The sequence below is a fragment of the Strongylocentrotus purpuratus genome, unplaced genomic scaffold (genome assembly GCF_000002235.5).
Source record: "Strongylocentrotus purpuratus isolate Spur 01 unplaced genomic scaffold, Spur_5.0 spur5_scaffold_6, whole genome shotgun sequence".
Classification (NCBI taxonomy): domain Eukaryota; kingdom Metazoa; phylum Echinodermata; class Echinoidea; order Camarodonta; family Strongylocentrotidae; genus Strongylocentrotus; species Strongylocentrotus purpuratus.
The window spans coordinates 11,654,638-11,666,849 of record NW_022145612.1 but is presented as its reverse complement, the minus strand read 5'-3'; the positions used below and the strand labels follow the sequence as shown (position 1 = coordinate 11,666,849).

General features: G+C 38.5%; 1 protein-coding gene and 1 long non-coding RNA gene across 2 annotated transcripts in view; one reads left to right on the top strand and one right to left on the bottom strand.

Annotated features, from left to right (window-relative positions):
• LOC585193 (constitutive coactivator of PPAR-gamma-like protein 1 homolog) overlaps positions 1-1,679 on the bottom strand; it is a 37,550-nt gene extending 35,871 nt beyond the window's left edge. Inside the window, exon 1 of the mRNA XM_030972052.1 lies at positions 1,064-1,679. Within this exon, the coding sequence (XP_030827912.1) occupies positions 1,064-1,505 (442 nt within the window). The 5' untranslated portion in view covers positions 1,506-1,679. The remainder of the gene's footprint in view (positions 1-1,063) is intronic.
• Positions 1,680-11,376: 9,697 nt separating this feature from the next.
• Positions 11,377-11,638, top strand: LOC105447201. The gene is made up of 2 exons (XR_974001.2): positions 11,377-11,441; positions 11,505-11,638. It is a non-coding gene; the product is annotated as an uncharacterized LOC105447201 (long non-coding RNA).
• The last annotated feature ends 574 nt before the right edge of the window (positions 11,639-12,212 follow it).

The window sequence follows — 12,212 nt, the reverse complement described above, 5'->3', positions numbered from 1 at the left end:
CCAAGTCCAATAATTTCAATCATACATAGATTCTACAACCAAATTCTTTAAACAACTTCAGGAAAATACGAGGCAGCAAAATTGAGGTAATAGAAATGTGTTTGATACCAAGTCCAATAATTTCAATCATACATAGATTCTACAACCAAATTCTTTAAACAACTTCAAGAAAATACGAGGCAGCAAAATTGAAAACTAACATTTTTTTATAAATCTTCCAAAACAAATCATCTTCTACAAATGTAGTAATGTCCATTGATTAAGTAGACCAACTAGATTTAACCCAAATTGCCAAATCTGCAAACTTTCATCATACTCTAAAAAAAATGAAAACCAAAACAATCACACAAACATGTGCGAGTCCCTGAATAAATCTTTTCAATATGCAGCAAGCAAGCCCATGCCAGGTACCCAGACAAAGCCTAGATTTTGACAAAGCACATTTAGGTAGCTGGCTCGCGTAGAACTGTTTTTATTCTAACCCTAGACTGAGCTACAGCGAGCTAGCTACACATGTAAAGTCGCTCGGGCAATCAAGCCGACAGTCTTTGTGTGTAGCTAGCTAGCTGGCTGCACGTCAAACCAGCTACTGACGGCTTTCAAGCAGCCATACACACGCATGGCTTCACCAGCCAGCATCTCGACTAGACATTTTACTGTTCACAGACAAATCTACGCGAGTGTATTTTCAGCACGATAGGCAAGCCTTAAACTAATCCTAAATATCTCATAATTGAGAACAATTCTGAGATTAAAATACGAACAAAATTAATTTACATAGATTTCAATTGATATGTATAGATGTTGGTTTAAATATTGAGGGAATCTTGTCACACTAGACAATTTTATAGCTATGTTTTGAAGCAAGTTCTTCGGAGAAAAGGTTGCCAATCTCCGACGTTGATAGCGCACATACAGCTCAGACACACAAACAAAACACACGGCGCATTGAGAACAAAATGAGCTCAGCTCGCACACAGCGGTCCCTTGCAAACCAAAACAAAGCAAAAGAAGGATGAAAAAACATGTGATGTTTTAGGTTGCTGTTTAATCTTATACGTACCTAAGGCAACAGGAGGAGTAAACCAGGCTTTAGGAGGGGGTGTGCCTTTGTTGTGAACATGTCCTAACACTTGTCCCACGGTATTTCTGGTCTGAATCTCTTGTTTCAACCACTCGGGAATCCGATTTTTCTCAAGACTCCCATTGAAGACAACGATGAGTTTCATGTTGTTGCTCCTGCTTGCCCTGGCCAAGTTGTCAATAAAGTGGAACATGCTGTTCCACTGGCCCCCACAAACCCAGTCGGTGAAGCTCCCGCCATATAGACGATGAAGGCAGCTATTGGCATCAATTACCAGCAATAAAGGATCTTGTCCGACCAAAGCTCTTCCCCTTTTTCCAGCGTTATTTAGTCGCTTTCGAGCGAGTTGTCCCAGGTCCACTCGCGTGCATGCTTGCTGACAATTCCGCTCGATGTAATCCAAAAATCCATGAATACCCATGACGCCAGCGTTTTCAAAACATTCCAAAGTATTTAAATAATATAGAGGATATATTGGTTCCAAAAATGGTCTACACTTTCATGTATAATTTGTGGATGTTCGAAGAACATGCACATAAACGAAGAACATCATCCATTTACGTACGCGCCATGTGCTCTTCAAATGCAATGAACAAAGCGGTGCTGCGCATGCGCATAAGGTAAATGGCTGGAATCTCTGGTGATAAATAGTTGTGGTGGAAGAACATGGTTGCCCGCGAAAAAACAAACTAGGAACACTTTGTTTTCCTTCCTACCGTTAACCAAACCCGCTTTTTCCTAAACACATTTTTGGTGGTTTGATTTATTTTTAAATCATATTTTACCTCCGAGGAAATTAGGGCGAACCTAAGGATGGGATGAAAAGTTGTACAGAACATAGGCCTTTTTGACCCTGCTAATCTATATACCGGCATAAGTGACAAAATGAGCACACTTGCGCTTTGCATGCAAAATGATTTATTTTTGTTTGTGTAATTTTATATTTTTGCTTTTGCGTTTGTCACGAGGCCGAGTTCAAAAGACAGATAATAGCCTATAAACCCCTTGCCCCTAATTCAGCCAATATTGCCCATTTCAATGCAAGACGGACGACCGACCATTTTTATACTAATGTACAACCATGACGCCTTGGTATACAACTAAAAAAATCTATGTATATTTGTGTTGCGGCAAAATAATGATTATACTCTGAGTCAATTAGTCATAGGCTACAGAAAGAATAATTAAGAAGAAGAAGAAGAAGAAAGAAAAAAAAAGAGAAGAAAAGGAAGAAGAAGAAGAAGAAAAAGAAGAAGAAGAAGAAGAAGAACGGAAGAAGAAGAAGAAGAAAAAGAAGAGAAGAAGAAAAGAAGAGAAGAAGAAGAAGAAGAAGAAGAAGAAGAAGAAAAAGAAGAAGAAGAAAGAAAAAAAGAAGAGAAGAAGAAGAAAGAAAAAAAGAAGAGAAGAAGAAGAAAAGGAAGAATAAGAAGAAGAAGAAGAAGAAGAAGAAGGGGAAAAAAAGAAGGAGAAGGAGAAGAAAAAGGAGAACAGAGTGACTAAGAAGAAGAAAGAAGAAGGAGAAAAAGAGTAGAAGTCTGATGAAGAATAAGAAAAAGAAGGGGAGAAGAAGAAGAAGAAGAAAAAGAAGAAGAAGAAGAAGGGGAGAAGAAGAAGAAGAAGAAGTTGAAGAAAGAAAGAAAGAAAAAGAAGAACGGAAGAAGAAGAAGAAGAAGAGATAATGAAAAGGTGAATAGAGAGAACATGAAAATTAAATAGGGGTCGGGGCATGTAAAAAAGGAATTAAAATGGTAGGATTGTCTCCTGAATCAAACAATAATGTACTTCGCATCTCACACATAGAGTAAGTGCCCCCCCCCCCCCCCCCCCCCCCGTGTCTAATGGCCGGACCAACGTGCGATGCTGATGGACGATCATTCACCATCGGATCCACCATCCGCCACGGATCCACCATCGACGAATCAATAGGCCATTTTCGTAATGTAACCAAATTTAATGCAAAAGCCTTTGTGCAGTGTCTCTGAAATAATTATTATTTCATTCAGCTGATAAAAATAATAGTATTTCAATAGTCAGAATGCAAACTGCATACATTAAGTGTTGCTAGGTAACGGTCAAGTCATAATGTTTGTCCTACCTGCATGGGCAACAATTAATATGCAGTTCGGATTTTGTCTATTGATCAGGTGAATGAAATAATTTGTAAAAGTGACGCGCTTCACAAAGATTTATGATGTTTTTGTCATGTCATATTCTTGTACATGATTGTAAATAGCCAGTTGGCTTTTATGTTCTTTTTGAGTACCCAATACAATTTTAAAAAATTTGCATTAAATTTGGTCACATTACGAAAATGGTCTATTCATGAGCTCGTCACTCGTAACGGCATAGCCATAGCCATTTAGGTATAGCTTTGAAGGGGCCTAGTGACATGCGGGACACCATAACGGCATTGGCATCAAACACAAGAAAACAAGGTCATAGATTGAAGGAATTAGCTAGCGCGTAGCCAGGATTTAATTTTAGGGGGGCGGTAGTGAGCACGGTATTAAAGGAAGAAGACGATTCGTTGTACCATTCTCGACTCTTAATCCTTATCTAAATTCAGTTTCTTTTGACGTTTCATTAGAGAAAGACGATTCGCTGTACCGTCCTCGACTCTTAATCTTTGTTTGAATCAAGTTCCCCTGCCTCCGCGCGTAGCGCGGAAGCTCTGAAGTTTTATTAGATTATTAAAGAAAGAAGAAGATTCGTTGTACCATTCTCGATCGACTCTTAATCCTTGTCTAAATTCAGTTTCCCCCCTCCCCTCCCGCGTAAGCTTTGACGTTTCATAAATTAAAAGAGAAAGAAGACGATTTTTTGTATCGTTGTCGACTCGTAATCCTTATCTGAATTCAGTTCCCCCCTCCCCTCCCGCGCGAAGCGCGGAAGCTTAGACGTTTCATTAAATTATTAGAGAAAGAAGACGATTCGTTGTACCGTTCTCGACTCTTAATCCTTTTTCTTCCTACGTCCTCTTCCTTTCTTCTTTTTTTTCTCTCTTTTTTTTTGTTTTTTGGCCAGCGTTTCTTTTTGGGTGGGGCGACCGCCCCCACTGCCCCCCTGGCTACGCGCCTGGGAATTAGAAGGGGTGTACCATCTCCTATAGTGCATTTCCCCCTCTCCATGTTGTCATACGATTGGGAGGGGGCAGGCAAGTGCCCTCTGCCCCGTCATGGCATTGGTTAGTCGTGTTCTGTCGTAAATCAGCGATACAGGACCATTTACACATTCAAATGTCGCGATCACGAAGGAGAAGTTGCTAAGCAACTACGCCGTAGCGGCTACGCAAGTTTCACCGCAAGATAACCATAAACTATGAGCAAAATCGCTTTGTTTGGTTCTTTTTTTAATTTATCTTAAATGTTCATCTGCATTTGGTAAAAGAGAATGTTTGAAAATGAATTTAACACAATAACAATAACAGGCCATAATAATATGCCTGCACAAACATGAAGAATACAATGTTGGTGGTGTTTTGATGATTTTCTAGTCATGAGTAGTAGGTCCTATATGCAGACGATACTACTAAAACTGTGGTAAAGCCCCAGTCCCATATAAAGCCGAACCAGCACGGACGAGCACGGACCACTCCGGACCATCCCGGACCATGGTCTGGGGTGATCCGGGATGGTCCGGGATGTTTTGTTCAAAAAAGTGTGATGCTTTAAAAGCTACAGTCCCATATACGTCCCGGACCGTCCCGGACCATCCCGGACCCCATCCGGGGTGATCCGGGATTCGGTCCGTGTTGACACCGTGTTGGCACCGGGGTGGTCCTGGATGGTCCTGGATGGTCCTGGATGGTCCTGGATGGCCCTGGGCGGTCAATAACTCATTCCCGGACTGCCACGGATCAACACGGACCGCCCCGGCGCCACTACGGATGACCCCGGACCCAGCACGGTGGCTACACGGATCACCCCGGATCAAACTATTGTCCCGGACCGTCCCGGACCACCCCGGCAGTTTTTGACTGTCAAAAACATCCGGGGTCGACTCCCGGACCGCCCAGGACCATCCAGGACCATCCAGGACCATCCAGGACCATCCAGGACCACCCCGGTGCCAACACGGTGTCAACACGGACCGAATCCCGGATCACCCCGGATGGGGTCCGGGATGGTCCGGGACGGTCCGGGACGTATATGGGACTGTAGCTTAAGGATTACTGTTTGCTTTATAATTGACAAGAGGAAAGAAGAACAAGAATATTGTTCGTAAAGTTGTTTGGATAAACCAACCGATGTTTTTCATATGCAAGCGCCTTGTTATTATAAATAGTCTTCTTTGCTCGTGACGACATGATCGTGAATGCACATTCCATCGGTGAAATATTTGTCATTTTTGTGGTCTAGTGTATTATGACTCATGAACGAGCAACTCCCCGCTCACTCTCAAACCAGCCTCTCATCTCTCGATCGCACTCTCCTCCTCCCTCCCCTCTCTCTCTCTCTGTCTCTGTTTGTCTGTCTGTCTCTCTCTGTCTCTCTGTCTCTGTCTCTCTCTCTCTCTCTTTCTCTCTGACTCTCTCTCTCTCACTGTCCTCCTTCTCTGTGTGTGTCTCTTCCTCATTCTCTGTCTGTCTGTCTCTCTCTCTCTCTCTCTCTCTCTATGTCTCTTTCCCGATTATGTTTGTCTCTCTCTGTTCCTTTCCAGGCTCTGCCTGTCTGTCTGTCTATCACTACCTCTCTCTCTCTCTCTCTATCTCTCTGCTTCTATTTCTCCCTCCCCCTCTATATTTCTCTCTTCGTTCAATGAAAGAATATCTCTGTGGCCGCAATTATCAGGGACGGTATAAGAAGTGATGGGGGTTGGGGCCGCAGCTTTCTAAGACGTTTGAAAAGTGATGCATAGTAGTGATGATGATAATGATGATATTACGACGACTCAACTACAAGTATACCACTGCTACTACTACTCCTATAGTAATGGTAATAATACAAATTATCATAGTGATCATAATGACAATCGTGATAAATAATGATAATAACAATAATCAGTGGCGGATCCAGGGGGGGGGGGCACAGGGGGCACGTGTTTAAAAAAAAAATTAAATTTAAAAAAATGCTAATGGCTCTACTAAAAAGGTGACCTTACCCCCCCCCCTCACTGAGCAAAATTTCGTGACCCCAAAAAAGAAAAAAGTGTCCTCTTACCCCCCCCCCCCCCGCTATTCAGCTGAGTCGTTGCGATTTTTGGGGGGACTAAAAAAAAATATATATATATATATATGTTCTCTTTCCCACCGTGTTCCCCCCTCCCCCCGTGTGCCCCCCCCCCCCGGCAAGAAATTCCTGGATCCGCCCCTGATAATGATAATGATATTGATGTAAATAATGATAATAGTAATTATCATGATGATGGTGATGATGATGATGATTATTATTATTATTATGATTACTATTATTATTGTTAGTTATTATTAAATTAAGAGTTTTTCTTAATCACTGCATTTGTAGTGAGAACGAAAACCCTTCAGTTTATGTGTCGTGTGATACGGAAACCCTTCAGTGCCTCTGAATAAAGTTCGAAGAGTTTAAAAAACAAATTCAGGGACTTTCCATAAAGCTATATGGTCCTTTTATTCACATGGTACCCCAAAAAATCTGACAATATTTTTTATGTGCAAAACCCAATTTTGTGATAGGGTGCAAAATCCAGATTTGGCGAGATCTTTATGTTCTGGTTTGATTTGATTTGATTTGATTTATTGGTTTCTGCATCTTTTTTCTTTTTTTCATCATACATTTTCATGAACATATTATGGTTTGATACAATATTTTAAGTGTATATAATTTTATACAAATAATAAACGAAATTAAACAAATATATTGAATGCATAATTAACACACATTAAATACAGGAGGGCTACAAATAAGCAAAGTAGCTTGACGTGCCCGCAGCCCTCAACTTAGATACAACAATAAGAATATGAATAAAAAAGAGTGTGACTTGCTGGTACCAACAAAGTCGAGAGTGAGTCGTGTAGGCTTAATAGAATCTGATGATGAAATTTATGAGCGGGATTTAGAAAATTGTATGTCTTGACAGATCAGGGGCGGATCTAGCGCTGTTTTACCTTTTGCTTTCTTTTTTTCTTCTTTTTCCCCCCCCTTTTTTTTTTTCCTTCTTCTTTTTTTTTTTTTTTTTTTTTCTCACTTGGCCGCCCAAGGGGGGTGGGGGGGGGGGGGGTTAAGCCGCCGAAGCCCCCTAGATCCGCCCCTGCAGATCCATCAACATTGTATGCTTCAATGGTGCTGCTTTGGGAGTGCACAGGTTTGAAATCTTACTTGTTAGAGGGTGTTTGGAGCCAGGAGGGAATTCATATAATGATACTCCAATGCATAGTTAACACCTTTCTGGCTCTATATCGATATGAGCCGGTATACTTTGGATATCAGAAACTAATAATTATCATGAAGGTTGATCCCTGAAGAAAGATCAAGTAATCAATCGATCAAACAATCAACCATTCTAATCAATCAATCAATCAAATCAATAAGTCAGCCAGTCAATGAATCGATTAAAAAATCAATTATATTCCCAATTCTTGGCAACCGTTCACATTTTGAGACTTTTGCTAAGTTAAAGTATAAAATATTGTAAGATTTTTGCTTCTTTATCTGATAGAGGAGACCCTTGTCCCTTAACTATAACAGTTAAGACCGTTTTTTGATATATTAGAAAAATTGATTTAGGGATGCTTTTTCCATACTGTGAACCTATTTTTAAACGCAGTGTATAAAGTCATGTAGTAACTAAACACGATCGAACGAAATATTTGACAAAACAATTAACTGTTAATTATTTGGAAATATTTCAATTCGTAATTCATCACCATATGTATCATACATATCCCTTTTGTCACATACATTGTACTTCCAAACGGTATTGGAACTTGTCTTTTAAAATATCAAAATATTATAAGGCGACATGATGACATCAATCAATGATCAATCAAATTATTGAATAGTATAATAAAAGCGAACGAATCAATCAAATTACAACAACACAAAGTACAGAGGAAAGTGGAATGATAAATAGTAGATGACAGAAAAGAATTGAATGATATAGGGGAAGTATAAAATGGAGGAATTTGACCCCCCCCCCCCCAAAAAAAAAATAATAATAAATAAATAAATAAATAAATAAATAAATAAATAAATAAATAAATAAATAAATAAAAGAAAGAAAAGAAAAGAGGAGAGTGAAGAGGAGAGGAGAGAAAAGAGAAACGACTCTAAAGAAAGGCATTTTATAAATGCCGTATCAAATTTCGATGTGATACTTCAGTTGAAAGTCTCCAAACAGGTACTTCTCAAAAAGCATCCCGCTAGGGCAATTCGTCGTTATATATACACTGTTGCCCATCAAGTTAGAATTATTTTTTCTTACCTCTTTTCATGAAATAATTGTGCAAATAAATATGAGTTATTTTGATAAATAAATTCATATCTTCTCCGAGTTTCATCTATCGAGAATAAATTATATTGTCTCAATCGTTCCATGGAAAGAGCCTAAGAGGTAAGATAAATCTATTCCAACTTTATTGGCAACAGCGTATATTTTCGGTCAATTGTAGGTCTGGCGTCTTTCTTGTATGGATGTGACTGGGGTATCAAACTACAGTGGAGTAATAAATTACTCTGAGGAAACTTGCATCACTTGAAGTTTATCGCTTTGTGTACAATACTGAGATTGGAATATTGACATTAAAAAACGTCGGAATTCCGATAGCCGTATCAATAATTAATCATACTTGTGGGTAGTGGCGATAGACACATGACCTTGCGGTCAGTTCCATCATAACTCCAATCCCCGACCCAACAGTATACACATAACCATAACCCTAAACACAACCCAAAACTCATTTGCACTAACAGTTGCTAACCCTAACCCTAAAACTTTGACCCTAAAACCCCCCCCCCCCTCGAAAAAGGAGAAGATATAACGTCTGCATTATGGGCAATCTTTCAATACAAAATATTCCTTGGACAATACCCAACCGAAAAAGAAAGAAAAAATGCTTTTATTAAAACTTAATTATTATCAGGGTGTACTTCCCTTTTATTGAACAGGGGGGGGGGGGGGCAATTGTCAACAAGGGTAATTGTCCTGGGGGGGGGGGGGTAATTGTCCTAGGGGTTAATTTCAGGGTACAGGATACTGGGGGAAGTTGTCAACGTGTGAAATTTTCCGAGGGGTAATTGTCCTGGGGGAGGGGTTGTCCTTGAGGGTAATTGTCCCTTGATTTGGGGGTAATTTTTTCGGGGGGGGGGGGTAATTTTCCAGAGGCGATTGTCTAGGGGCTAATTCTCCTGATACGCAAAATACAATATGTTATTAGAGAGAAATGCAATTGTCCTTTAGTTTTGTTTTACAAAGATTCCAAATTTTCTTTTTAAATTTAAATGATAAGATCCTCACATGAATTGAATATATTTTTAATAATTCCGTAATGGAATTTAAAGATGGCCTGATTTTATGTGCCTGTCACAACTTGTATGGAGCTTCTTGATGGGCTTATCAATAAAACCAACTTGGTCACTATTCACTATAGTATTACCTAATAGTGACTTTCAATTAAAGGGAAATCCTACCCAAATAGACAACTACTCTTAAAGAAGGCAGAACAATCAGAGAAGCAAACTGATGAAAGTTTCAATTAAATATATCTGTTTCAATATAAGAAGGTAATATATTTTGAAACTTGTAATCACTATGCGTATGGGCACTTCAAATTGGCTGAAGCGGTAGTGTCAATGTGATGTAGTGCCGGACTATTTTCCAATCTGTTCCAACCATAGAGATATATACTTAATAAGTAGTATATATCTCTATGGTTCCAACATATAAAATGACCAACATTTTTGCAAAAATCCATTGCTCAGGAGGGTCTATTCTTTTTAGAGGACATAATAATATGCCATCTATAATATATGTTGAGTAGTGCCCAAGGGTGAAGGAACTTACAAGAAAAACAGAAATTAATAACATTTGTGTACACGGCAGATGGGAGAGTTATCTACGTCCTACATCACATCCACTGACTGAACTACCAATTTGAGATTCGCATAGACTTAGTGATCTCATATTTGAAACATCCATAACTTCCTTACTATTGGTCCGATTCATTTCCAAATTTTGCCATTCTGTTTCTGTTATTTTTCTGTTTTCAAGCAAATCAACTTTAAAGGTAATACAAAGGTTTGGGAAATTTTGAAAATTGGGTGGATAGTGAATCTTTACAATTTTGATATATTTGGACGCCCCTGTGGATGTATTATAAGTTCCAAAAGAATTAGCGCCTAAAACACTTCTGTTTTCGAGAAAAATCGAATATAAAAATTTACCGGTGCTCCCGGTAAATTTTGATAAATTTTAAATAACGCCTATGGCCGTATGATGGTAGCTGCGACCATGAAAATCTCAGAATATGTAGTTGTGATATATAATTTCCAAACCCGAATAGCTAATTGGTCGATTTTAGTCAAGAAACATTGTTTCATAGCTAAATTAATATCTTGACCTTGAGAGGGAGCTATACAACATAAAGAGTTTATTATTTACAATTTATAGACTCAATTTCAACCGCGAAAACGATCAATGAATATCGTAGGAACGCATATGCTTCCAATATGTTAATTTGAACCAAATTCATGACCCCATACCAAAACTTTGTAATACCTTTAATATAACAAGGGTTGGATTGCCCTTTAAAGTTAAAAGTCAGAAGGAAGTTATCTTCTTTTCTTTACAGGAACATGCAATACTTCCTCTGCCCTCACAGTGCACCCACAATTATTGAATTATTGCAAATTGATATGTAAAATTGATATGCAATACTTGTTGTGTTTTTAATTTCAATACCATCTTATTATCCTGACTTGACCAGTAAATCAACAAAAAGTAAAATTTACAACAGTAAGACAATTGCAACTTCATTGTTATACTTCCTTGTTTATTTTATTCATTCCATTTATGCATAATGAATATTTATTTACAGATAATACAATAATATTTACAAGACAGACATTACAGCAGATATAATTGAACTCTGAAACACAAAACTGTACTACACTTCAATAAAAAAAAAGTATACAGAAATAAAGGGGGAGATGATGACTAGGGAGGGGTGATAGTGATACAATTCTAAATTTCCCCCAGTATCCAAGTAATTTTACCTGTGATATCATGAGTAAAATAAAAAATAATGACAAAAACATCGTTAAATAAAAGGATCGTTCAGACTAGAAGCAAAACAAGGTATAAAGAAGTTGATTACGGTATGAGGAGGTAAAATTTACTTAAGAGCTGGTCAATCGGTAGTGCATGCTCATGATAAGCCTTGTTTGTGACTGAATAAAATTTACAAATCTTATCAAAAGACATAATGATACAATCATATAAAAATAAGGTTCTTCTATATCTTTTTTTCAACAATGTTGCCAACGGTGCAGAAAAGTTGCTCAATTCAAATGTTATAAAATAGAATTACAGGTATATTACGGTTAGAGAGGAATCTTAACATTGTTTAAGAAGAAAGAAAAACAAAAACAAATTAATTTTTTTTAAAGGTGGTGTAGTAAATGGGTACTTGGTACTTGGATTATATACAATATAGTGCAGGATTAGGTTTCAGGCTCATAGAGCACATAAATAAAGAATATCTACACTATACCAATCCCATGTGAGTTAGAATATTTGCAAATTTCTGAAAGAGAGAGAGAGAGAGAGAGAGAGAGAGAGAGAAAGAGAAAGAGAGAGAGAGGGGGGGGGGGGGGGGGGTTACATTTGCAAGATTAAAAAACGTAGAATCCATCTGTCAGTATTTACTGGTCTCAAACCTGAAGGTCCCAGATTTGAAACCAAGTCGATGCGCTTAGTGCCCCTTGGTAAGGCATTAATCCCCATTACCAAGTCTCTCAGAGAGGACTTTAAGCCCTCAAGCCCCTGTTTGCTAAATGCTAACAAGCATACACATGCTTTCTTAGCAGTCAGGCACAAAGGAAAATTAAACAAACCATCTAGCAAGGCTCCCCTCAATATTCAGGCAAAATGGTAATGATATATTTATTAACTGCATTTTGTTTTCCTTCACTTTTGAATTCCTGTCATGTTTTTG